At 46.9% G+C, this 24,923-nt stretch overlaps 2 protein-coding genes and 1 long non-coding RNA gene across 3 annotated transcripts in view; 1 reads left to right on the forward strand and 2 right to left on the reverse strand.

Moving 5' to 3' along the window:
• The window catches only part of LOC100970246 (zinc finger protein 83), a 138,321-nt gene that overhangs the window by 89,412 nt on the left and 23,986 nt on the right, over positions 1-24,923 (reverse strand). The window lies entirely within an intron of this gene.
• Positions 396-23,488, reverse strand: LOC103783501 (zinc finger protein 611). The gene is made up of 4 exons (XM_034944523.3): positions 23,413-23,488; positions 13,051-13,132; positions 11,262-11,388; positions 396-4,113 (listed from the first exon to the last, which is right to left on the reverse strand). The coding sequence occupies exons 2-4, from the start codon at positions 13,111-13,113 to the stop codon at positions 2,186-2,188; spliced, it is 2,118 nt and encodes a 705-aa protein (XP_034800414.3). The 5' UTR covers positions 13,114-13,132; positions 23,413-23,488; the 3' UTR covers positions 396-2,185.
• LOC129394767 (uncharacterized) lies at positions 13,220-24,184 on the forward strand. The gene is made up of 2 exons (XR_010110927.1): positions 13,220-22,877; positions 23,206-24,184. It is a non-coding gene; the product is annotated as an uncharacterized LOC129394767 (long non-coding RNA).

The following is a 24,923-nucleotide window of genomic DNA, read 5'->3' on the forward strand; positions in this document are numbered from 1 at the left end:
GACCAGCCTGACAAACGTGATGAAACTCCGTCTCTACTAAAAATACAAAAATTAGCCAGGCATACTGGTGGGTGCCTGTAATTCCGGCTACTCAGGAGACTGAGGCAGGAGAATCACTTGATCCCGGGAGGCAGAGGTTGCAGTGAGCTGAGATCGCACCACTGCCCTCCATCCAAGGCGACAGAGCAAGACTCCATTTCCAAAAAAAAAAAAAGAAAAGAAAAGAATACACGGGTGCTTTTGGAGGAGTGTTCTATGCCAATCCAGCCCATGTTTCAACATTTTTCCAGAATGGACCAGAGGGCCTTGAGGGAAACACGCAATAAATAGCTCCCAGATCAAGATTTTAACAAAGGACATAAGGAAAGGAAACTGAAAAACAGACTAACTGGTTAAAGTACATTTTGATGTTTAGTTAAAAGGCCACTGACATCTTTACCAAGTACACACTGAAACAATCCAACTTAAGTTTAGGTACCAAAGGTTTTCAATAAATAACAAAGACTAGAAAGCATGCAGACATTGATATGAACCGGATGCAACAAATTTAAAACAGCAACTATTTTGAAATTGTTTTTTAAAAAAATCTAACGAATTCTGGGGTCAACCGGAAAATAACTGGAAAATATACAAGTACAGAAACGAATGATGTGAGCTGATTATAGGATGCTGCAAAGGCATCTTTCAGAAGTCATTATGTATTAAGAAATAAAACTTTTATAACTAAGATTTATCTCAAACTCAAACTGCAAAATAAATAAATAAATAAAAAATAAAGAGAGAAATGAAGAGGAACCAGAAAAAAAAAATAAGTCTATTATACAAGAAGAAAAGCATTTTTGAGGTCTTTTTTTTGTTATTTTTTGTTTGTTTGTTTGAGATGGAGACTCACTCTGCCACCCAGGCTGCAGTACAGTGGCACAATTTTGATTCGCTGCAACCTCTACCTCCCAGGTTTAAGCAATTCTCATACCTCAGCCTCCCAAGTAGCTGGAACTAAAGGTGCACACCAACACCCCCGGCTAACTTTTGTATTTTTAGTAGAGATGGGGTTTCACCATGTTAGGGTGCTTTTGAAATTGTGACCTTAGGTGACCGGTTCACATGGGTCTACCAAAGTACTCTGATTGCAGGGATGAGCCACCACGTACCGAGGCTTTGATATCCTTTTTTTTTTTTTTTTTTTTTTTTTGAGATAGACTCTCACTCTGTCGCCCAGGCTGGAGCCCAGTGGTGCGATCTCGACTCCCTGCAAGCTCCGCCTCCCAGGTTCATGCCATTCTCCTGCCTCAGCATCTGGAGTAGCTGGGACTACAGGCGCCAGCCACCATGCCCAGCTAATTTTTTGTATTTTTAGTAGAGACAGGGATTCACCCTGTTAGCCAGGAAAGTCTCGATCTCCTGACCCCATGATCTGCCTGCCTCGGCCTCCCAAAGTGCTGGGATTACAGGCATGAGCCTCCGTGCCTGGCCTCATATCCCTTTTAAAAATTACTATGATATATCCCTTTTAAAAAGTACTAACTGAAAAAAGTACTATCTCTTTAAAAAGTACTGGCTCAAAAAAAATAATAGAAAATAAGAAACAAAAAACAGGCTGAGAAAAGTGGCTCACATCTGTTGGCCATGCTGGTTTCAAACTCCTGACCTCAAGTGACCTATGTGCCTTGGCCTCCCAACGTGCTGGGATTACAGGTGGGAGCCACCGCACCTGGCCCCATCCTATTAACATAAACACTTGAATGTCAATAAAGGCTTGAACTCAATGTTAAGTCAACACAAACTCAAGTTAATGCTGAATTGACTCCAATGTCAATTAATGCTTGATGGTTTGCTATACTCATTTCATTGGGAATGGTTATCTCAAAAATGAATTTTCTGATGTTCTGCATGGAGTGATCTTGGACTAAAGACTTGCCACACTGATGACATTTGTAAGATTTCTGTCCAGTATAGATTCTCTGATGTCTAATGACGTGTGAACGTGAAGCAAAGGCTTTGCCACAATCATCACACGTGTGAGGTTTCTCTCCTGTATAAATTCTCCTATGTTTTACATAGGATGAAGCTTGACGGAAGACCTTGGCACAGTCATGACATTTGTAAGCTTTCTCTCCAGTATAAATTCTCCTATGTCTTTAAGGTGTGATTTCCAACTGGAAACTTTGTCACATGCTTCACATTTCTAAGGTTTCTCTCCAGTATGAATTCTATGATGACGTGAAAGGTGTGATTGTTGATTAAAAGCCTTCCCACATTCATTACACTTGTAAGGTTTCTCTGCAGTGTGAATTCTGGTATGTCTTGACAGGAGTGAATTACGCACGAAAGCCTTGTCACAAATTGTACATTTGTAAGATTTCTCTCCAGTATGAAGTCTACGATGGTATATAAGGGATGAGCAGTGACGGAAGGTATTGCCACACTCATTACACTTGTAAGGTTTCTCACCACTATGAAGTCTACGATGGCAATGAAGGGATGACCTGCGACTGAAGGTCTTGCTGCACTCATTACACTTGTAAGGTTTCTCACCACTATGAACTCTATGATGGCATACAAGGTATGACCTGTGACTGAAGGTCTTGCTGCACTCATTACACTTGTAAGGTTTCTCTCCACTATGAATTCTAGTATGTTTTGCCAGATAGGAATGACACGCAAAAGCCTTGTCACAAACCTTACATTTATATGGTTTCTCTCCAGTATGACTTATCTTATGTGTCTCAAGGCTTGATTTACGACTGAAAACCTTTTCACATTCATCACATTTGTAAGGTTGCTCCCCAGTATGAACTGACTTATGAATTAAAAGATCTGAATTTTGACCAAAGGTCTTCCCACATTCATTACACTTGTAAGGTTTTTCTCCACAGTCAATTCTAGTATGTTTTGCCAGTTGTGAACTCCACACAAAAGCCTTGTCACAAACCTTACATTTGTAAGATTTCTCTCCACCATGAAGTCTATGATGAGATACAAGGGATGACTTGTGACTGAAGGTCTTGCCACACTCATTACATTTATAAGTTTTCTTTCCAGTATGAATTCTTCTATGTCTAGCCAGCTGTGAATGCCACGTGAAAGCTGTGTCACAAACCTTACATCTGTATGGTTTCTCTCCAGTATGAATTCTCTTATGTGTCTCAATGGTTGATTTCCGACTGAAAACTTTGTCACATTCTTCACATTTGTAAGGTTTCTCTCCAGTATGAATTCTATGATGTGAAAGTTGTGATTGTTGATTAAAAGCCTTGTCACATTCATTACACTTGTAAGGATTTTCTCCAGTATCAATTGCCTTATCAATTAGAAGGGCTGAATTTTGACGAAAGATCTTGCCACACTCATGACAATTGTAACGTTTTACTCCAGTATGAAGTCTACGATGGCATGTAAGGGATGACTCCTGACTGAAGGTCTTGCCACACTCTTTACACTTGTAAGGTTTCTCAACAGTGTGACATCTATCATGGCATGCAAGGTATTGCTTGTGATTAAAGAGCTTGCCACATACATCACATTTATATTGTTTGTCTCCTAAATGGATTATCTGGTGTTTCCTTAAGAGTGAGCTACAATTAAAGGCTTTGCCACTCTTACTACATTGGAAAGATTTTTCTCTCATGTGTACTTCCTGTTTTTGTGGGAGTAATGAAGAATTCAGGGGATTATTCCCATAGTTATTAGAAATCTGAGTTTGGGGCCTACAAGAAATTCTTTGGAATGTTGAAACCGAGGGAGCATCATTAGTAGACTTCTCAAGTTGATTACCAATTTCACCTTTGATCTGAAATATGTGGAGTTCAGGCAGATGTGAATAAAAGCTTGATCCAAGCTGATCTTTAATAGGCTTGTTTCCAGCATGCCTGTGATCATGTTGGTCTGTGCTACCAGTCAACTTTTTTATTTTTGTCATGGGTGCTTCAAGGCCATTTCTTTCATCTTCTTGACACTGAAACTCAATGTCATGAATTTCTTTCTCAATTTCCTGGAAGCAAAAATCTCCAATGTGATAACTTTGATGTCTTTGCAATGTCCCTGTGTGGATCACTTCTGTATTGCCTTGCCCTGTTGACAAGACCTCCTTCATCATGCGTTTGGAAGAGATATCTACAAAATATAAACACCAATACGTTTCCAATTAAGTACAGATGGTAAATCACACTGAAGTGCATAAATATGACACAAAAAATGATACTTATTTTGAACTTCCCAAACATCATCTTCAAAGTTTAGGAAAACGAAAGGAGCAATATTCTTTAGTAAATAAAGGGTGATTACAGATTACATGTCCTTCAAGACAATTCTATGAAAGCCTATTTCCTATGTCATGACAAAACACTGACAGGGCACAAACATGTGTAAGCCTAAAGTAAGGAGTATTTTTCCACTGTGACCCTGAACTGTATCACAATTTGCAAAAAGCATATCACCATCACATCGGTGAAGAGAAAAATATATACTCTTCATATTTAAAGCATATTTACTCTATACAAATAAATGCTAAAAAAAAAAAAAAAACTCCCCACACAACATACTATATTGGTAAATAATCCACAACAAGCTCATGTAAGGATAACCAAAAGCAATGGAAATTCTGTATTGTCAAACAATTATAGCACTGAGAAGATAAGAAAAGATTACAAAAATTAGCCAGGTGTGGTGGCCCATGCCTGTAGTCACAGCTATTCAGGAGGCTGAAGCACAAGAATCACTTAAACCTGGGAGGTAGAGGTTGCAGTGAGCCAGGATCACACCACTGCACTCCAGCCTGGGTGACAAAGTGAGACTCTACCTAAAAAAAAAAAAAAAAAGTTAATAGAATATTTTTCTGAATAAATGTCATAAAATTACCTATAAAAACAGGCACTTTGTGACTTTTCAAAAATTTTTTGTATTTTTATTTTTTTGAGATGGAGTCTTGCACTCCAGCTTGGAGTGCCATGGTGCCATCTCAGCTCACTGCAGCCTCTGCCTCCTGGGTTGAAGTGATTCTCCTGCCTCAGCTTCCAGAGTAGCCTGGACTACAGGCATGCACCACTATGCCTGGCTAATTTTTGTGTTTTTAGTAAAGACGGGGACCATGTTGGCCAGGCTGGTCTCAAACTCCTGACCTCAAGTAATCCACCCACCTCGGCCTCCCAAAGTTCTGGGATTACAGGTGTGAGCCACTGCACCTGGTGGCACTTTGTGACATTAACGAGTAGTGCATGTCAGTTATATTGCATATCACATACCGAAAAGCCATATGCAAAATTATAAAAATTAATTAATAAAATATTGTAACCCAAGATAAAACCAGCAAGCAAATAAGTACATTTATACAGCCTGCAGAATTCTAAACAACTCCCTCTTAAGAAAAAAGCCACAACTTCTACTCAACCACCAGCACACAATATAAGAACTGAAATACATGTTAAGATCACTACCTTCCGATGTATGAGGCCAAGAAAATACACAGCATTAGGCCAGGCGCATTGGCTCAAGCCTGTAATCCCACCACTTTGGGAGGCCGAGTCAGACGGATCACGAGGTCAGGAGATTGAGACCATCCTGGCTAACACAGTGAAACCCCGTCTCTACTAAAAAAATACAAAAACATTAGCTGGGCATGATGGCTGGTGCCTGTAGTCCAAGCTACTCTGGAAGCTGAGGCAGGAGAATGGCATGAACCTGGAAGATGGAGATTGCAGTGAGCCGAGATCGTGCCACTGCACTCCAGCCTGGGTGACAGAGCGAGACTCTGTCTCAAAAATGAAATAAAATAAAGAAAATACACAGCATCTTAAGAAATAAGAATTGGCTAATGGCTGGGCACGGTGGCTCACACCTGTAATCCCAGTACTTTGGCAGGCCAAGGCATGTGGATCATGAGGTCAGGAGTTCAAGAACAGCCTGACCAACATGGGGAAACCCCATCCTACGAAGAATACAAAAAAATCAGCTGGGCCTGGTGGAGGGCGCCTATAATCTCAGCTACTTTGGAGGCTGAGGCAAAAGAATCGTTTGAACTCAGGAGGTGGAGGGTGCAGTGAGCTGAGATCGCACCATTGCACTCCAGCCTGGGTGACAGGGCAAGACTCCGTCTCAAAAAAAATAAACAAAGGAAGAAAGAATTGACTAATAGTGTAGAAAAGTGTAATTATGATGTCACAACTACACTTATGTAACAGCCAGGCAATACAGCAATTTTATATATATGCATTCCCCATAGTTATCTAGTTCACTATGCATAAAATATAAAACATAGAATGTGTACTAGGAAAATTTATTAACTGAGATCAAAGAAAACATTGTATAAAACAAATTGCACAATAAGAACAAAAAATATGATGTATGTTCCCTGGCCCGAATGTTCGTATTGGCTAAAAGCCACTATCAGATTTCTTATTCTCCAATAGGGTGTTCCTGCAGTTGGGGTCTTTTAGAGAGTTTTGTCATGGGTGTTGACTAATTATGAATAGCACTAGGGCTTTTAATTGTATTTTTTCTTTCTCTCTTTACTATTTATTTTTATTTATTTATTTTTTGAGAGGGAGTATCACTGTGTAGCCCAGCCTGGAGTGCGGTGGTGCAATCTTGGCTCACTGCAACCTCTGCCTCCCGGGTTCAAGCGATTCTCCTGCCTCAGCCTTCAGAGTAGCTAGGACTACAGGCATGCACCACCATGCCCAGATAATTTTTATATTTTTAGTAGAGAAGGGGTTTCACCATGTTGGCCAGGATGGTCTCAATCTTTTGACCTCATGATCCGCCCTCCTCGCCTCCCAAAGTGCTGGGATTACAGGCGTGAGCCACCACGCCCGGCCTCTTTATTTATTTTTGAGACAGAATTTCGCTCTTGTTGCCCAGGCTGGAGTGCAATAGCGTGATCTAGGATCACCACAACCACTGCCTCGCAGGTTCAAGCGATTCTCCTGCCTCAGCCACCCGAGTAGCTGGGATTACAGGCATGTGCCACCACTCCCGGCTAATTTTGTAGTTTTAGTAGAGATGTGGTTTCTCCATGTTGGTCAGGCTGGTCTCAAACTCCCGGCCTCATGTGATTTGGCCGTCTCAGCCTCCCAAAGTGCTGGGATTGCAGGCGTGAGCCACCATGCCCGGCAAAGACTAGTGCTTTTATAAAAAGAGACAGTAAAGAGCTGATTGCCTGCTCCTCTTTACACCACATCAGGACACGGCAGGAAGACGGCTGGGCTAAACCATGAAGAAGGCTCTCACCAGGAGCCAATCTAGCTGACATCTTGTTCTTGGATTTCCCACTTTCCAGATTCATGAGCAACAAATTTCTATGTCTTAAGCTTTCCAATTTCAGCTATTTCTTTTTTTGTCTGTTTTTGAGACCGAGTAATGCTTCATCACCCAGGCTGGAGTGCAGTGGCACGATTCTCCTACCTAAAGAGATTCTCATGCCTCAGCCTCTTGAGTGGCAGGGAGTACAGACACATGCCACCATGCCTGGCTAATTTTTTTTTTTTTTTTTTTTTTGGGAAACAGAATCTAACTCTGTCACCCGGGATGGAGTAAGTGGTGCAATCATGGCTCACTGCAACATCCAACTCCAAGGTTCAAGTCATTCTCATGTCTCAGCCTCACGAGAAGCTGGGATTACAGGTTCATACCAACACACCCAGCTAACTTTTGTATTTTTACTAGAGATGGGGTTTCACCATGTTGGCCAGGCTGGTCTAGAACTTCTGACCTCAAGTGATCCACCCGTCTCGGCCTCCCAAAATATTGGGATAATAGATGTGAGACATCACGCCCGTCCAATGTTTTTTAATTTAGTAGGTTCAAGTTTTCATTATGTTTGCCCGACTGGTCTCAAACTCCTGACCTCAAGCCATCTACCCACCTCAGCCTTTCAAAGTGCTGGAATTAGAGGCCAAAGCCACTGCGGCTGGCCAGTCTAAGCTATTTCTAACAGGACAGTGAAAAGAGTGAGACAGGAAAGGGGGCATCTCATCATCAACATTACTGAGGGCTGACAAATATTATTAAACAAAGGAAGTTGAGTGTGTACTATAAAACTTATATGAAGCCATCTAATAGTATTCATTTGTTTTAAAAAGCAGGTGGATGAGTCACTAGTAGAAACTCCATCTCTGCTAAAAATACAGAAATTAGCCAGGCTCGCGCCAGGCATAATCCCAGCTACTTGGGACCCTGAGGCAGGACAATCACTTGAACCCAAGAAGTGGAGGTTGCAGTGAGCCGAGACTGCACCACTGCACTCCAGCCTGGGCAACAAGAGGGAAACTCCATTTAAAAAAAAAAAAAAAAGGCCAGGCACAGTGGCTCATGCCTGTAATCCCAGTACTTTCGGAGGCTGAGGCAGGTAGATCACTTGAGGTCAGGAGTTCGAGACCAGCCTGGCCAACATGGTGAAACCCCCATCTCTACTAAAAATACAAAACTTGCCAGGCGTGGTGGCACTTGCCTGTAATCTCAGCTTCTCGGGAGGCTGAGGCAGGAGAACCATTTGAATCCGGGAGGTGGAGGTTGCAGTGAACTCAGATTGTGCCATTGCACTTCAGCCTGGGAAACAGGAACAAAACTCTTTCTCAAACAAAACAAAACAAAACATAAAACAAAAAACAAAACCAACCCTGGAGGCAAATTAACATTATTTCTCAAATAATGACTGCAGGCCCACAGTGTTCATTCATGTACATGACCCCAGTTTGCACGTAAGGTAAGCGAGGGACAAGACTTGATCCTGGGCATGAAGGATCCCATGACATGTTCTTAGGCACAATACTCAGCGCAGGCAGTACAGAAAATGACCAGACCAGAAAATACAAGGAGAACAGAAAGAAGTACATCAAAGGGGATACAAGGACTGAGCTGGGACACAAGCGCTGAGCTGCGCTGCTGACAGTGGTTCTAAAGCCATCCCTCATGGATCATGTGCTGAGTCATCATGCCCTGCACACGTTGATTTAGGCAGCCTCCTATAATTTTGTCCAGTGGATGAATAAGGTCTTGACTTACTCAGGGAGAGTGGTGTTGGAGGGGAGGGGCTCACAGGGAAATTAGGGTGTTCAGCATTGTGAAATCAATAGGCTGGAAAGAAACAGTATTTGCATCCAGATCAATGTATCATGTGAGTCAAGGCCAGGAAAGGAAGGGCAAGTGTGGACGGCAGGAAGTAATGGACATGTAGGAGTAAACTTTGTGCATGCACGTCTGTGGGAATATAATTCCACCAAGACAGACCAAATCTTGAGCTTAGAGGAAAGTGGAACTAATTTAGCAAATGGTAACATATTGACCCAAGGTTAAATATGCAAATTACAATATGGGCAAGGGACAAGAATGAAAGAGATCCAACAACGCAGCAGTACGGTGGCCTGAGGTGAAAGCAGTTTTACATCTCTTAAATTGAATGCCTCTGACTTCTAGTTTCAGGCATGTACTCAACAAAATCCTCTGTGTAGATTCCAGAAATGCATACAAACACACACACACAAAAAAACTAAACTCTATGAAGAGTACAGTAGAGCAATGTAGGAGACCATGGGGGTGAACAAGGATCCCCTGGCTGAGTAGGTAGAGATGTGTTTGTGAAAACAGAGCCAGGCTGAGTGCAGTGGCTTACTTCTGTAATCCCAGCTCATTAGGAAGACGGGTGGGTGGATCATGTTGTCAGGAGTTCAAGACCAGCCTGGCCAGCATGCATGGTGAAACACTGTCTCTACTAAAAAAAAAAAACAAAAAACAAAAAAAACATTGGCCGGGCATGGTGATGCACATCTATGATCCCAGCTACTTAGGAGGCTGAGGTAGCAGATTGCTTGAACCCAGGAGGCAGAGGTTGCAGTAAGCTGAGATTGCACCACTGCACTCCAGCATGGGTGACAGAGCAATACTCCGTCTGAAAAAAAAAAAAAAGAAAGAAACTGTACCTTTAATAGACATATGGTTTTGCCACATTGTCTAGGCTGGTCTCGAATTCCTGACCTCAGGTGATTCACCCACCCACTTCCAAAGTGCTGGGATTACTGGCATGTGCAACTTCACCCAGCTGACATTATTTATAATAGTAAAGAGAAGAAACCAACCCAGATGTCCATCGACAGATAAATATACAAACAAAATGTGGTACACACATACAGTGGAATATTATTCAGCCTTAAAAACAAACTCGGATGGGGCCAGGGGCTGTGGCTCATGCCTGTAATCCCAGCACTTTGGGAATCCAAGGCAACTGAATCACGTCAGGCCAGGCTATCAAAATCAGCCTGGCCAACATGGCAAAACTGCCATCTGTAATAGAACTACCAAAAATTAGTCGGGTGTGGTGACACATGCCTGTAATCCCAGCCACTCAAGAGGCTGAGGCAGGAGAGTCGCTTGAACCCAAAAGGAGGAGGTTGCAGTGAGCCAAGATCATGCTACTGCACTCAAGCCTGGGCAACAGAGTGAGACTCTGACTCAAAACAAACAAACAAAAGAACAACAACATAGAAATGAACCAGTTGAAAGCCACTGTGTCTTAAGGAAATGACAGTAGAACTAAACAATGGAAACCACATTCAACCTCAAAACTTCCTCAATAAGATTGAAGAAAACCATATCTGTTACAGGGTTGATCCCACAACAAACTGAACATAGGTTTTCTTGTTAAAAATGAACAATGACACACATTGGTGTGAAAAATGTGAAATGAACAAGAGTTCAGTCAAGAGCCTCATACATATGAGGCTGTGAGCCCGAATGATGTCCTCGCTGGGAGGAATTGCAACACCACTGACTGCTGCTTAGAGAAGATGATCATTAGTTTATGGGATGAACATTGTCACAGTGCCAGTGAAAGATGCTTCTGTGATGCTCCTCAAAAACGAGAATGAGCTGGGCATGGTGGCTCACGCCTGTAATCCTAGCACTTTGGGAGGCCGAGGTGGGCGGATCACCTGAGGTCAGGAGTTAGAGACGAGCCTGACCAACATGGAGAAACCCCATCTCTACTAAAAATACAAAATTAGCTGGGTGTGGTCTCGCATGCCTATAATAACAGCTACTCGGGAGGCTGAGGCAGGAGAATCGCTTGATCCTGAGGGGCGGAGGTTATGGTGAGCCAAGATCATACCATTGCACTCCAGCCTGGGCAACAGGAGCGAAACGCCATCTCAAAAACAAAAAAACAAAAAACAAAACCCATGTATGGAGCAAAATCACAAAAGAGGATACAAAGCCAGGATGAGCCAAGACAGACAAGAGCAGACTCCTCATGTCTGCAGGGACATTTTCCTCACCCACAGCCTCCAGGTTCCTGTAGTTCTCCAACATCACTTCCCTGTACAAAGCCCTCTGCGAAGGGTTCAGGCATTTCCACTCTGCCAATGAGAATTCTATAGCCACATCCCGGAAAGTCAAGCGTCCCTAAAATGAAACACACATTTCAACAAAACATTATGGAGTAATGAGTTATCACCTTCACAGGAAATGAGAAATGAGAAAATAAGTATTTATTTGATCAAAGATTATGTTCTGACAAAAGGATGTTAAGGTATTTTTGAATATTTTTTCCCTATAGTTGCGTTTTATTGTACTTTTCTTTGAAAGATTTTAAGATCCCATAAGTCACTATGGAAATCTCGATTTTATGGACAATATAAAAACTATAAAAATAAAAAGGAAACACAGGGCCAGGCATGGCAGTTCACGCTTGTAATACCAACACTTCAGGAGGCCAAGGCGGGCAGATTATTTGCGGTCAAGAGTTCGAGACCAGCCTGGCCAATGTGGTGAAAAACTGTCTCTCCTAAAAATATAAAAATTAGCCGGGCATGGTAGAAGGCACCTGCAATCCCAGCTACACAGGAGGCTGAGGCAGAAGAATCACTTGAACCCGGGAGATGGAGGCTGCAGTGAGCCAAGATCGCACCACTGCACTCCATCCTGGGCAACAGACTGACACTCCATCTAAAAAAAAAAAAAAAAAAAACGCAATCCCGGGCGGTGGCTCTCGCCTGTAATCCCAGCACTCTGGGAGACCAAGGCGGGCAGATAATGTGGTCAAGAAATCGAGACCATCCTGGCTAACATGGTGAAACCACGTCTCTACTAAAAATACAAATATTAGCTGGGTGTTGTGGTGCAGGCCTGTACTCCCAGATACTCAAGAGGCTGAGGCAGGAGGATCGCTTGAATCTGGGAGGCGGAGGTTGCAGTGAGCCAAGATCGCACCACTGCACTTTAGCCTGGCAACAGAGCAAGACTCCATCTCACAAAAAAAAAAAAAAAAAATACAGGGTTTTCTCTATAGACATGCCAGATATTATGTTCAACATACCGGGTGATATTAAGTCTCTAGATGAACTAAGATACAAGTGGTGCTTCAGAGAGGACAAAGTCCAATGGCTTTCAAAGAAAAGTCCAAATCTAAAAACTGGCGCAGTGGCTCACGCCTGTAATCCCAGCACTTTGGGAGGCTGAGGTGGGCGGATCACAAGGTCAGGAGTTCGAGACCAGCCTGGGAACATGCTGAAACCCCTTCTCTACTAAAAGTACAAAAATTAGCTGGGCGTGGTGGTAGGTGCCTATAATCCCCAATACTCAGGAGGCTGAGGCTGGAGAATTGCTTGAAACCAGGAGGCAGAGGTTGCAGTGAGCTGATATCATGCCGGATACAAAATATCTCTCCTTATTAGTCTCCTTTTCTAGAATTAACCACACATCTGTGCACATTAACATATGTATTTCATATGTAGTTTCTCTGAGCTGACATCCAGATGTGGCCCGTGAACAACCCAGGCTGCCCAGCAGCACTGACATCAACGGGCTCACACCCCATGTTTATCCATGTCTGGGTGTGAGGCCTTCCCAAGACCATGCCCAGGGGAGCCTCTTCCCAAGTTCATGTCACTGGGTCACAGGGGATGGAATCTCAGAGCAGCTGAGAGGAACTGAGGGCAGGCATGGGTGAGTGTGAGTGAATGTGTCAGGCAAAATGCTTCAGACTCAGAAAAGACTGGCTGCTACAATACCTGGCACTTCAGAAAGGAAAGACACAGATTAATCCACAGAGGAATATCACTTCACCTGAGGAAGAGCCATGCCTGGCTCCTTTCCTTTCCTCTTCTGAGCTGCTTCCTCACGTAACATGAGTCTTTAGAAATCAATCCTGTATGTGAAAAAAAATGAGACTTCATGTTAGAAATGACTCACTCCCTTCCTGTGACAAAAACACACGAACGGGGGAGACGTCACCCTGTAGAAAGAAGTCCCCCACTGCCCACTGCACCAGAGATCATGCAGAGGTAAGAAAGTCCCACAGGAAGACCTACGAGTGTATATTTGACCCCAGTCTTCAGATCTCACCTCTCCCCTGGAGAAGCCACCACACACGAGGCAGCAGTGGGGAGCTGGGCTGGACTGATCTCCCCTTCAGGGCACAGACTCATCCTTCATCAATCCCCATCCAGAGGACAGCCCCTCACCTCTCTGTGGATCACAGGCTGAGCTCAGCCCTCAGAAATGGAGGACTCAGAGCTTCCATGCTCAATGCTGCACACAGATGACAAGCACCTGGGCCACTGCAGGTATTACTGAGGGTGGGTTCCATCCCGTCAGAATAAGAATCCCTGCTAAAGCGGCACAAAAGCTCTATTTGCAAAATGCCTCGACTCTAACGTGAAGCCAGGGTTGAGCTCCACTCAGAGGGGGCGAGCCTAGCACAGCCCCATGTTCTGGCTCTGCCCTCCCCTTGGGGCCTTGTTCTCACCAGGATCCAGACAGTGGATGACAAAGGCACAAAAATAATCACACAGAACAGGCAATGTGGAGAAGGGGTAGGGTGAGGGTTGGGCTGTGTGTAAGGAAAATAAATCTTGGGGCCCCGAATCACTAAGCAAAAGGGAAAAGTCAAGCTGGGAACTGCAGGGGAACCAGACTCCCCTTCTATTCAAAGTCATCCCTCTGCTCCCTGACACAGATGCATATCTGAGTGCCTCCTTCAAAAGACTAATTAGAAACTCAAAAGAAGGACCCAGCACAGTGGCTCAGGACTGTAATCCCAGCACTGTGGGAGGCCAAGGCAGGCAGACCACTTGGGGTGAAGAGGTAGGGACTAGCCCAGCCAACATGGTGAAACCACATCTCTACTAAAAATACAAAACTGATCCGGGCATCTACTTGGGAATTTGAGGCAGGAGAATCACTTGAACCCAGGAGGCAGAGGTTGCGGTGAGCTGAGATTGTGCCACTGCACTCCAGCCTGGGGGACAAAACGAGACTTCATCTCAAAAAAAAAAAAAGGAAACTCAAAAGACTGCAACCATTGGTGCCTCAGTTCTCTGTGAACTAAAAGCCCCTTCCCTGCTTCAAGTCTTCCTGCCTTTATTTAAAGTTGTCCCACTTTCCCAGACCAAACCAACATACTTCTTACATATGTTGATTGATGTCTCATGTCTCCATAAAATGTATAAAATTAAGCTCTGCCCCGATTATCTTGGGCAAAATAAACTTTCTAAGTTAACTCAGATCTGTGTAAGATTTTCTGGTTTTACAGTGGCAATGTCAAATGGGAGATCACAAAGGAAACCCGGAGAAGATGATACTAGAACAAGGACCTAGAAAAGAAAGGCTGCTTGTCACTTGCAGCTGAGGGGAAGAGAGTCCTAGGCAGAGGGACAGCTCAAGTGAAGGCCCTGAGACAGGAGCAACCTCAGCCCCAGGAATAGGAAAGCGGCCCGTGTGGCTGGAACAGTGGAAGAGAGGAGGGCACAAGTAGGAGATGAGGAGAAAAATGTTCAAAATATACACAACTGTGCACACACAGCAACAGGTATTTAAAACACTGAAAAAGAGGCAGCTGTAGAAATGGGATCTGAGCAAATGTTTTCTCATGAACACATGGGCTCTGCTAAACCAAGGTTCCAAGTCAATCCAGCCCATCCTTCAACATCTGTAGAGAATATTATGGACCAGAGGGACTTACTTAGAAGCTCACAGATCACCATTTTTTCAGATGATATGAGGAAAGAAAATGGAATAGGCTACTTGAACTAAATTTTCATGTTAGGGTAAGGAAAAAAGGTCCTTGATATCTTTATCAAGTACACACTGAAACAACCTAAAATTATATATCACGTAGTAGAAAATGTTTTCGATATATGATAAAGACTAGAAAGCACACAGACCTCAATGTAAACTGAACACAATTTCATAGAGAAACGATTTTAAAATGGTTAAAAAATATAGATCTAATGAAATCTTGGGTCAAAGGAGAAATATTTGAAAATATACCATACTTTGAAAACAATGAGGCCAGGCATGGTGACTCACACCTATAATCCCAGCACTTTGGGAGGCCAGGGCATGATCACAAGGTTAGGAGTTCGAGACCAGCCTGGCCAACATGGAGAAACCATGTCTCTACTAAAAATACAAAAATTAGCAGGAAATGGTTGTGCACACCTGTCGCCCCAGCTACTCTGGAGGCTGAGGCAGGAGAATCCCTTAACCCCAGGAGATGAAGGTTGCAGTGAGACGAGATCATGCCACTGCACACCAGCCTGGACAGAGTTTCAATAAATAAAAATATATATCTAAACATTAGCCAGGCCTGGTGGGGTGTGCCTGTGGTCCCAGGGACTCCAGAGGCTGAGGTGGGAAAATCACTTGAGCCCAGGAGGTTGCCGCTGCACTGAGCTGTGATCCTGCCACTGCACTCCAGCCTGGGAAACATTAAGAGTGTCTCAAAAAAACAGAAATTAAAGGCCCGGCAGCTGCTCATGCCTGTAATCCCAGCACCTTGGGAGGCTGAGGTGGGAGGATCACCTGAGGTCAGGAATTCAAGACCAGCCTGACCAAGATGGAGAAACCCCATCTCTACTAAAAACACAAAATTAGCCGGCCATGGTGGTGCGTGCCTGTAATCATAACTACTCAGGAGGCTGAGGCAGGAGAATCACTTGAACTCCAGAGGCAAACTTTGCAGTGAACCAAGATCATGCCATTGCACTACAGCCTGGGCAACAAGAGCAAAACTCAGTCAAAAAACAAACAAACAAAAAACAAAAAACCCGACAACAGCAAAAATAAGTAAATTAAAAGTAAACTTAAAAAATGAAAAGCAACTAATGAGGCAAAGCATGGTGGCTCACACCTGTAATCCCAGCACTTTGGGAGGCCAAGGCGGGTGGATCACGGGGTCATGAGTTCAAGACCAGTCTGGCCAAGATGGTGAACCTCTGTCTCTGCTAAAAATAAAAAGTCAGACAGGTGTGGTGGCAGCTGCCTATAATCCCAGCTGCTTGGGAGGCTGAGGCAGAGCATTGCTTGAACCCGGGAGGTGGAGGTTGCAGAGTCAAGATCACTCCACTGCACTCCAGCCTGCGTGACAGAGAAAGACTCCATCTCAAAAAGAAAAAAATAATAAATAAAAACACACAAAAAAACCAACCACACGAATGAAATGGAGAGGAACTAGAAAAAAGGAAACCAATTACAAAAAGAGAACAAAAGCACTTTAATACTCCTTTCATCACGTTCCATGTAGTAACAGAGACTCAGTCACTTCTTACCCTACTTCTTTCCCCCACTCCTCACCCCATCCATGAAAAGAGAAGAGGGTGATCCACAACTAACGAGTCAAGTCACTGTCCTCTGGCTGAAGAGGGGTTGCAGAGGGAAGCTGCCTCTGACGCCATCATTATAAAATGCACCACACTTAGACACAGGAGTTTGGCAACTCTCATTCTCATCTGTATAATTTAAACTAATTTTAAATTTGTTACCTTATAAACAGAGAAAACAACATGTCATCACTTCATCATCACATCCAATCAACTCACTGCTCATCTGCACCCAGGGTCCCCCTTCGTCTTCATTACTGTTCCATCATTCTATACATAGCTCTTTCTCACCTTCTCTCTCCATCTGTTTCTTTTCTGCATTTCCCCCTGGACTTCTGCTCATTTTATGCCCCTCTCCTGTTTTGCTTCATTCTTTTTTGTTTTGTTTTGTTTTTTAGTATTTATTGATCATTCTTGGGTGTTTCTCAGAGAGGGGGATGTGGCAGGGTCATACGACAATAGTGGAGAGAAGGTCAGCAGATAAACACGTGAATGAAGGTCTCTGGTTTTCCTAGGCAGAGGTCCCTGCGGCCTTCCGCAGTGTTTGTGTCCCTGGGTACTTGAGATTAGGGAGTGGTGATGACTCTTAAGGAGCATGCTGCCTTTAAGCATCTGTTTAACAAAGCACATCTTGCACCGCCCTTAATCCATTTAACCCTGAGTTGACACAGCACATGTTTCAGAGAGCACGGGGTTGGGGGTAGGGTTACACATTAACAGCATCTCAAGGCAGAAGAATTTTTCTTAGTACAGAACAAAATAGAGTCTCCTATGTCTACTTCTTTCTACACAGACACAGTAACAATCTGATCTCTCTTGCTTTTCTCCACATTTCCCCCTTTTCTTTTCGACAAAACCGCCATTGTCATCATGGCCAGTTCTCAATAAGCTGTTGGGTACACCTGCAGAAAGGCTGTAACTTCACACTTGGAAGACTGCACAGCGGCCAGGCAGAGGCACCCCCCACCTCCCCGAGGGGGTGGCCGGGCAGAGGCGCCCCCCACCTCACAGACAGGGCAGCCGGGCAGAGGCGCTCCCCACCTCCCCGACGGGCGGCCGGGCAGAGGCGCTCCTCACTTCCCAGATGGGGCGGCCGGGCAGAGGCACTCCTCACCTCCCAGACGGGGCGGCCGGACAGAGGCGCTCCTCACTTCCCAGACGGGGCGGCTGCTGGGCAGAGGCGCTCCTCACCTCCCAGATGGGGCGGCCGGGCAGAGGCGCTCCTCACCTCCCAGACGGGGCGGCCGGACAGAGGCGCTCCTCACTTCCCAGACGGGGCGGCTGCTGGGCAGAGGCACTCCCCACCTCCCAGATGGGGCGGCCGGGCAGAGGCACTCCTCACTTCCCAGACGGGGCGGTTGCTGGGCAGAGGCACTCCCCACCTCCCAGATGGGGCGGCCGGGCAGAGGCACTCCTCACTTCCCAGACGGGGCGGCTGCTGGGCAGAGGCGCTCCCCACCTCCCAGATGGGGCGGCCGGGCAGAGGCACTCCTCACTTCCCGGACGGGGCGGCTGCTGGGCAGAGGCGCTCCTCACCTCCCAGATGAGGCGGCCGGGCAGAGGCGCTCCTCACTTCCCAGATGGGGCGGCCGGGCAGAGGCACTCCTCACTTCCCAGACGGGGCGGCTGCTGGGCAGAGGCGCTCCTCACCTACCAGATGGGGCGGCCGGGCAGAGGCACTCCTCACTTCCCAGACGGGGCGGCTGCTGGGCAGAGGCGCTCCTCACCTCCCAGATGGGGCGGCCGGGCAGAGGTACTCCTCACATCTCAGACGGGGCGGCTGCTGGGCAGAGGCACTCCCCACCTCCCAGATGGCATGGCCGGGCAGAGGCACTCCTCACATCCCAGACGGGGTGGCCAGGCAGAGGTGCTCCCCACTTCCCCGATGGGGTGGCGGCTGGGCAGAGGTGCTCCTCACTTCCCAGATGGGGCGGCCGGGCAGAGATGCTCCTCACTTCTCAGATGGGGTGGCTGGGCAGAGGCGTTCCTCACTTCCCAGACAGGGTTGCAGTCAGGCAGAGGCGCTCCTCACATCCCAGACGGGGCGGCCGGGCAGAGGCACTCCTCACTTCCCAGACGGGGTGGCCAGGCAGCGGTGCTCCTCACTTCCCAGACGGGGCGGCCAGGCAGAGGCACTCCTCACTTCCCAGACAGGGCAGCTGAGCAGAGGGGCTCCTCACTTCCTAGACGGGGCGGCCAGGAAGAGACGCTCCTCACTTCCCAAACGGGGTGGCGGCCAGGCAGAGGCGCTCCTCACTTCCTAGACGGGATGGCGGCCGGGCAGAGGTGCTCCTCATTTCCCAGACTGGGCAGCCGGGCAGAGGGGCTCCTCACATCTCAGACAATGGGTGGCCAGGCAGAGACGCTCCTCACTTCCTAGATGGGGTGGTGGCCGGGCAGAGGCTATAATCTCAGCACTTTGGGAGGCCAAGGCAGGCGGCTGGGAGGTGGAGGTTGTAGCAAGCCAAGATCACGCCACTGCACTCCAGCCTGGGCAACATTGAGCACTGAGTGAGCAAGACTCCGTCTGCAATCCCGGCACCTCAGGAGGCCGAGGTGGGCAGATCACTCGAGGTCAGGAGTTGGAGACCAGCCCGGCCAACATGGCGAAACCCCGTCTCCACCAAAAATACAAAAACCAGTCAGACTTGGCGGCACGTGACTGCAATCCCAGGCACTCAGCAGGCTGAGGCAGGAGAATCAGGCAGGGAGGTTGCAGCGAGCCCAGATCACGGCAGTACAGTCCAGCCTTGGCAACAGAGGGAGACCGTGGAAAGCGAGAGGGGAGAGGGAGAGAGGGAGGGAGAGGGAGAGGCAGAGGCAGAGGGAGAGGGAAAGGGAGAGGGAGAGAGAGAGGGAGAGGGAGAGCTTTTTTTTGTTTTTTGAGATGGAGTTTCGCTCTTGTTGCCCACGCTGAAGTGCAATGATGTGATCTCAGCTCACCACAACCTCTGCCTCCTGGGTTCAAGTGACTCTCCTGCCTCAGCCTCCTAATCCAAAATTATCAGGGCACGGTGGCCCATGCCTGTAATCCCAGCTACTCAGGGGGAGTATCACAGGAGAATCACTTCAACCCTAAAGGCAGAGATACTCATTAGCCAAGAATGTGCCATTGCACTCCAGCCTGGGCAACAAGAGCAAAACTCCACTGCAAAATAATAATAATAATTAGTATGTAGGCCAGGTGCGGTGGCTCACCCCTATAATCCCAGTACATTGCAAGGCCAAGACAGGAGGAACCTTTGAGCCCAGGATTTTCAATCCAGCCTGGGAAACATACTGAAACCGTTTCTACAAAAAAAAAAAAAAAAATTAAAAAATAAATAAATAACTAGCCGGGCTTGGTGTCTCACACCTGTGGTCTCAGCTACTCAGGAGACTGAGGGAGGAGGATCACTTGAGCCTAAGAGGTCAAGGCTGCAGTTAGAGTAGATAACGCCATTGTACTCCAGCCTGGGCAATAGGGCCAGACCCTGTCTCAAAATATTAATTAATTAATTAATTAAAAGTATTATGTAATAACAGAAAGTTGTTTTTTTCTTTTTCCCCACATCACTGCCCCACTTTCTACCCCACCCTGGGAAAAGGGAAGAAACTGACTCACAACTGAGTGAGTCACTGCCCTCGGGCTGAATAGGGATTCCAAGTGGAAGCTAACCTCTGACACCAAGATTTATAGAATGTACATGACTCACATAGGAATTTTAAAGTTCTCAAACTCATCTGTATAATTTAAACAAGTTATTAGATTATATACACAGAAGTCAACATGTCACAACTAATCATATCCAATGAACTCACACACTCATCTGTATCCAAAGTCCCCCACCCTTTTTTTCTTTTAAGACAGGGTCTTGCTCTTTTGACCAGGCTGGAGTACAGTGGCATGATCTCTGCTCACAGCAGCCTGGAGCTCCTGGGCTCAAGTGATCCTCCAGCCTCTGCCTACAGAGTAGCTGAAATTACAGGTGCACACTATCATGCCTGGTTTTTGTTTTCGTTTTTTTTTTTTTTTGACAGAGATGGGGGCAATGACTATTTTGCCCAGGCTGGTCTTGAACTCCTGGATTCAAGCAATCCCTTTGCCTCAGTCTCCTAAAGTGCTGGGATTACAGGCGTGAGCCACTGCGCCCGGCCCCTCTTTCTTCATAACTGTGCTTCCCTCCCTAATTCTGTGCATATCTCTCATTCTCTCCTTCTCTTTCTAGCTCTTGTTTTCTTTTCTTTTTCCCTGGGATTGTGCTCCTTATTTTGTACCTCTCTCCCCTCCTGCTATTTATCCCCTTCTTCCCTCTATTGCTTCTCTTCCACCTCTTCTGCTCCATCCTCACAACTTATTTAACCTTTTTTTTTTTTTTTTTTTGAGACGGAGTTTCCATCTTGTTGCCCAGGCTGGAGTGCAATGGTGCGATCTTGGCTCACTGCAACCTCCGCCTCCCAGGTTCAAGCGATTCTCCTTCCTCAGACTTCCTAGTAGCTGGCATTACGGGCATGTGCAACAGTGCCTGCCTAATTTTGTATTTTTAGTAGAGATGGGGTTTCTCCATGTTGGTCAGGCTGGTCTCAAACTCTGGACCTCAGGTGATCCGCCCATCTCAGCCTCCCAAAGTGCTGGGATTATAGGCATGAGCCACAGCGTCTGATCCTTATTGAAGGGGGCCAGCCCCTCCACACCTGTGGGTATTTCTCATCAGGTGGGATGAGAGACTGAGAAAAGAAATAAGACAGAGAGACAAAGTATAGAGAAAGAACAGTGGGCCCAGAGGACCAGCACTCAGCATACGGAGGATCCGCGCCAGCCCAGGTCTCTGAGTTCCCTCAGTATTTATTGATCACTATCTCTACCATCTCGGAGAGGGGGATGTGGAAGGACTGTAGGGTAATTGTGGGGAGAGGGTCAGCAGGAAATCATGTAAGCAAAGCTCTCTGTGTCATAAATAAGTTTAAGGAAAGATGCTGTACCTCGATGTGCATGTAGGGTAGATTTATGTTTGACTTTACACAAACATCTCAGTGCAGTAAACAGCAGTATTGCCACCAGCATGTCTCACCTACAGCCATAAGGTAGTTTTCTCCTATCTCTGTAAACAGAATGTACGATTGGGTTTTACACCAAGACATTCCATTCCCAGGGATGAGCAGGAGACAGAGGCCTTCCTCTTATCTCAGCTGCAAAGAGGGCTATCTCTTTCACTAATCGTCCTCAGCACAGACCCTTTATGGGTGTCTGGATGGGGGATGGTCAGGTCTTTCCCTTCCCATGAGGCCATATCTCAGGCTGTCTCAGTGGAGAGAAACCTTGGACAGTACCCAGGCTTTCTTGGGCAGAGGTCCCTGCGGCCTTCCACAGTGCATTGTGTCCCAGGGTACTCGAGACTGGAGAATGGCGATGACTTTTACCAAGCATACTGCCTGCAAACACATTTTAACAAAGCACAGCCTGCACAGCCCTAAATCCATTAAACCTTGAGTCAACACAGCACATGTTTCTGTGAGCACAGGGTTGCGGCTAGGGTTACAGATTAACAGCATCTCAAAGCAGACTAATTTCTCTTAGTACAGACCAAAATGGGGTTTCTTATGTCTACTTCTTTCTACATAGACACAGTAACAGTCTGATCTCTCTTTTTTTTCCCCAAACCTTATTTAACCTCTTATTGCTCCTTCTCCCCAATCTTTCAATCGTCCTCAATCTCCATCTGTTTCTGCCTCTTCTCCCATCTCTGCGCCTCCTCTGCTCTCCCTGTTAAATTCCCTCTTCCCCGATATACTCCCCTGTCCCCACTCTGTGTCACCCCAGATCCCCAGGTGTCCTCCCTGCTGTGGTTCTCCCTCTGTTCTCCTTGACACAAGCACCACTCTGCTCTGTCTGCCCTGGCTCCAAATCCCTCCTCCTCTCCCTCACTCTGATGAGCCTCCCTCTTTGCTGCCACTCCCCCTACCTTGTGATCCTTCATCTCTCTGTACATCTAGCCTTTCTCTACATTTCTCCAGTTGCTTTTCTCCTGCTTTCTCAGGTTTTTTTTTTTTTTTTTTTTCACTTCTGCCATCTCTTGGCATATCCCTCACCAATCCTCTATTTTGCCATCTGTTATGGGCCTTTCTTATTCTTTTCTCTGCCTCAGGTTTTCTACTGCTCTCTGTCTCCTGATTCCTTTGGCCCACACAATCGCAACACGGTTTGGAGTAAGACGCCTGCATCCCAGAGCAGCGCATTTTCCAGGGCCTGGAGCTCCGTAGGCAAGAACACCCCGTGCCGCAGGACAGGCCCCTGGGACCTCCCCAGTGCAGGTTCAATGAACGCGGTGACTGCGGAGGGGAGACCTGGGGAGCAGCAGGCCCCGGCATGAGGAGGGAGGTGCGAGGTCGGGGAGCGCGACGGCGCCTTAGGACCAGGATGGGGTCTGCAGGATCCCAGGACCTGGCAGAGGACTCGGCCTCCCCGGGACTGGGGCTGCGGCGCGGCGCTCCCGGGGCCGAGGAGCGGGAGGCTGGGAGGCGCCCTGGGCAAGAATCCACATCGCGGGTGAAGACTTTAAAAAGCGCGGGGCGGGAGGAGTCAGAACAAGGTTTTCAGCAGGAAAACTACGCAACAGAACGTGTATACATTGACGTATAGCAGAAAGACCGGGGACGAGACCAGCCTCGGGACGACTTTAAACCCAAAAGGAAGCGACCCTCGGGCTCTCACGGGGATGTCTCAATTTGCTCTGGGCAAAGGAAGACGCCGGAGAATTTCCAGGTCTGTGGGGACCCCACGTCCCAGGGACAGAAGCCCTGGGAACCTAGTTAGCGCAGACTTACTACAACACAGAGCAAAACTCACCGCGGCGATATGACCTACACTCCACCCGATCCGCTTCCGGGTTTGCGTTAATCTGCGCGCGCAGGACAAAAGCCAGGCCTGGGCGGGAAGTGGGAGGTAGGGGCGGGGCCTGGGCGAGGTAGGGGCGGGGCCTGGGCGAGGTAGGGGCGGGGCCTGGGCGAGGTAGGGGCGGGGCCTGGGCGAGGTAGGGGCGGGGCGCGAGGCGGAGAGACCTTGCCTTTTAGAACCGGCAGAGGGCAGGGCCGGGGCGGGATCTGCGCGTCTCTCAGCCTCGCTCCCAGCGTCTCTGTTTTCAGGTTTTGGAGGCGAGAGCGCCAGAAAGTCTGAGGCATGATACAAAAGCCCTGTTGAGAGAAGAGAGAGACCCTCTGACATTGTTTTATATAGTTTTATAGTCAGTAAAAACAACAGGAAGTAAAACCAAAGACAGGCAGCCCCGCGCCAGGCCCGAAACCAGGCCTGGATCCGCCTGGCCTAAACCCAGTAGTTAAAAATCAACTGATGATTTAGAAGCTGATGTTAGGCATAGATTCCAGACATTGTATAGAAGAACATTGTGAAACTCCCTGCCCTGTTCTCTTTCTCCCTGACCACCGGTGCATGCAGCCCCTGTCACGTATCCCTTGCTTGCTCAAATCAGTCACTATCCTTTCATCTGAAATCTTTAGTGTTGTGAGCCCTTAAAAGGGACAGAAATTGTGCACTCGGGGAGCTTGGATTTTAAGGCAGTAGCTTGCCAATGCTCCCAGCTGAATAAAGCCCTTCCTTCTACAACTCGGTGTCTGAGAGGTTTTGTCTGCGGCTCGTCCTGCTACACTGTAATTGTCTGGAACAGGGATACAAACTAGAATGTGAAATGCAAAGCCCTGCCTGGGCGGTATGTACCATGTCATGCTGAGGGCCCACAGAACAGATAGCTATCCTCTCCCTTTCTATTGTCCATTCACTCGGGAAGGAGACTCCACCCTGTGCTCAGCTTCAGAGACTTCCCTAAAGCCACCGCCTGGAATGCCGGACGGAGTGCTCAGGCCGAGAAGGAGTGAGGTCACCACCTGCTGCTTAAAGACAGCAGAGGCGCGGGGGCGGGAGCCTGAGGTCCCAGCTACTCAGGAAGCAGCGGCAGGAGAATCGCTGAGCCTCGGGTTCCAAGCCAGCCTGAGCGACAAAATAACACCCACTGCCGCGGTCTCCCTTCCTTGTCTCTCTCTCTCTCTTTTTTTAAAAAAACTTTCCCAAATAAAATTTTTGATTGTGTGACATAGGGATCCAACGTTATTCTTTTCCATGTGGATATCCAGATAATTGTCCTAGCACATTTATGGAAGAGATCTATTACTTTCTTGTATTATTATTGTTATTATTGTTATTATTATTATTATTATTGAGACAGAGTACTTCTCTGTCGCCCAGGCTGGAGTGCAGTGGCGAGATCTCGACTAAATGCATCCTCTGCCTCCTGGGTTCAAGCGATTCTCCTGCCTCAGCCTTGGGAGCAGCTGGCATTACAGGCG

The sequence above is a fragment of the Pan paniscus genome, chromosome 20 (genome assembly GCF_029289425.2).
Source record: "Pan paniscus chromosome 20, NHGRI_mPanPan1-v2.0_pri, whole genome shotgun sequence".
Classification (NCBI taxonomy): Eukaryota; Metazoa; Chordata; class Mammalia; order Primates; family Hominidae; genus Pan; species Pan paniscus.

What these genes read in the sequence shown, in the direction of transcription:
- LOC103783501 (XM_034944523.3), bottom strand. Translation starts at nt 13,113, where the DNA reads ATGTTACGTGAGGAAGCAGCTCAGAAGAGGAAAGGAAAGGAGCCAGGC. An exon ending in CAGGCATGGCTCTTCCTCAG is followed by an intron (nt 11,389 to 13,050) that starts GTGAAGTGATAT and finishes GTTTCATTTTAG; the next exon opens with GGACGCTTGACTTTCCGGGA. An exon ending in CAGGAACCTGGAGGCTGTGG is followed by an intron (nt 4,114 to 11,261) that starts GTGAGGAAAATG and finishes TATATTTTGTAG; the next exon opens with ATATCTCTTCCAAACGCATG.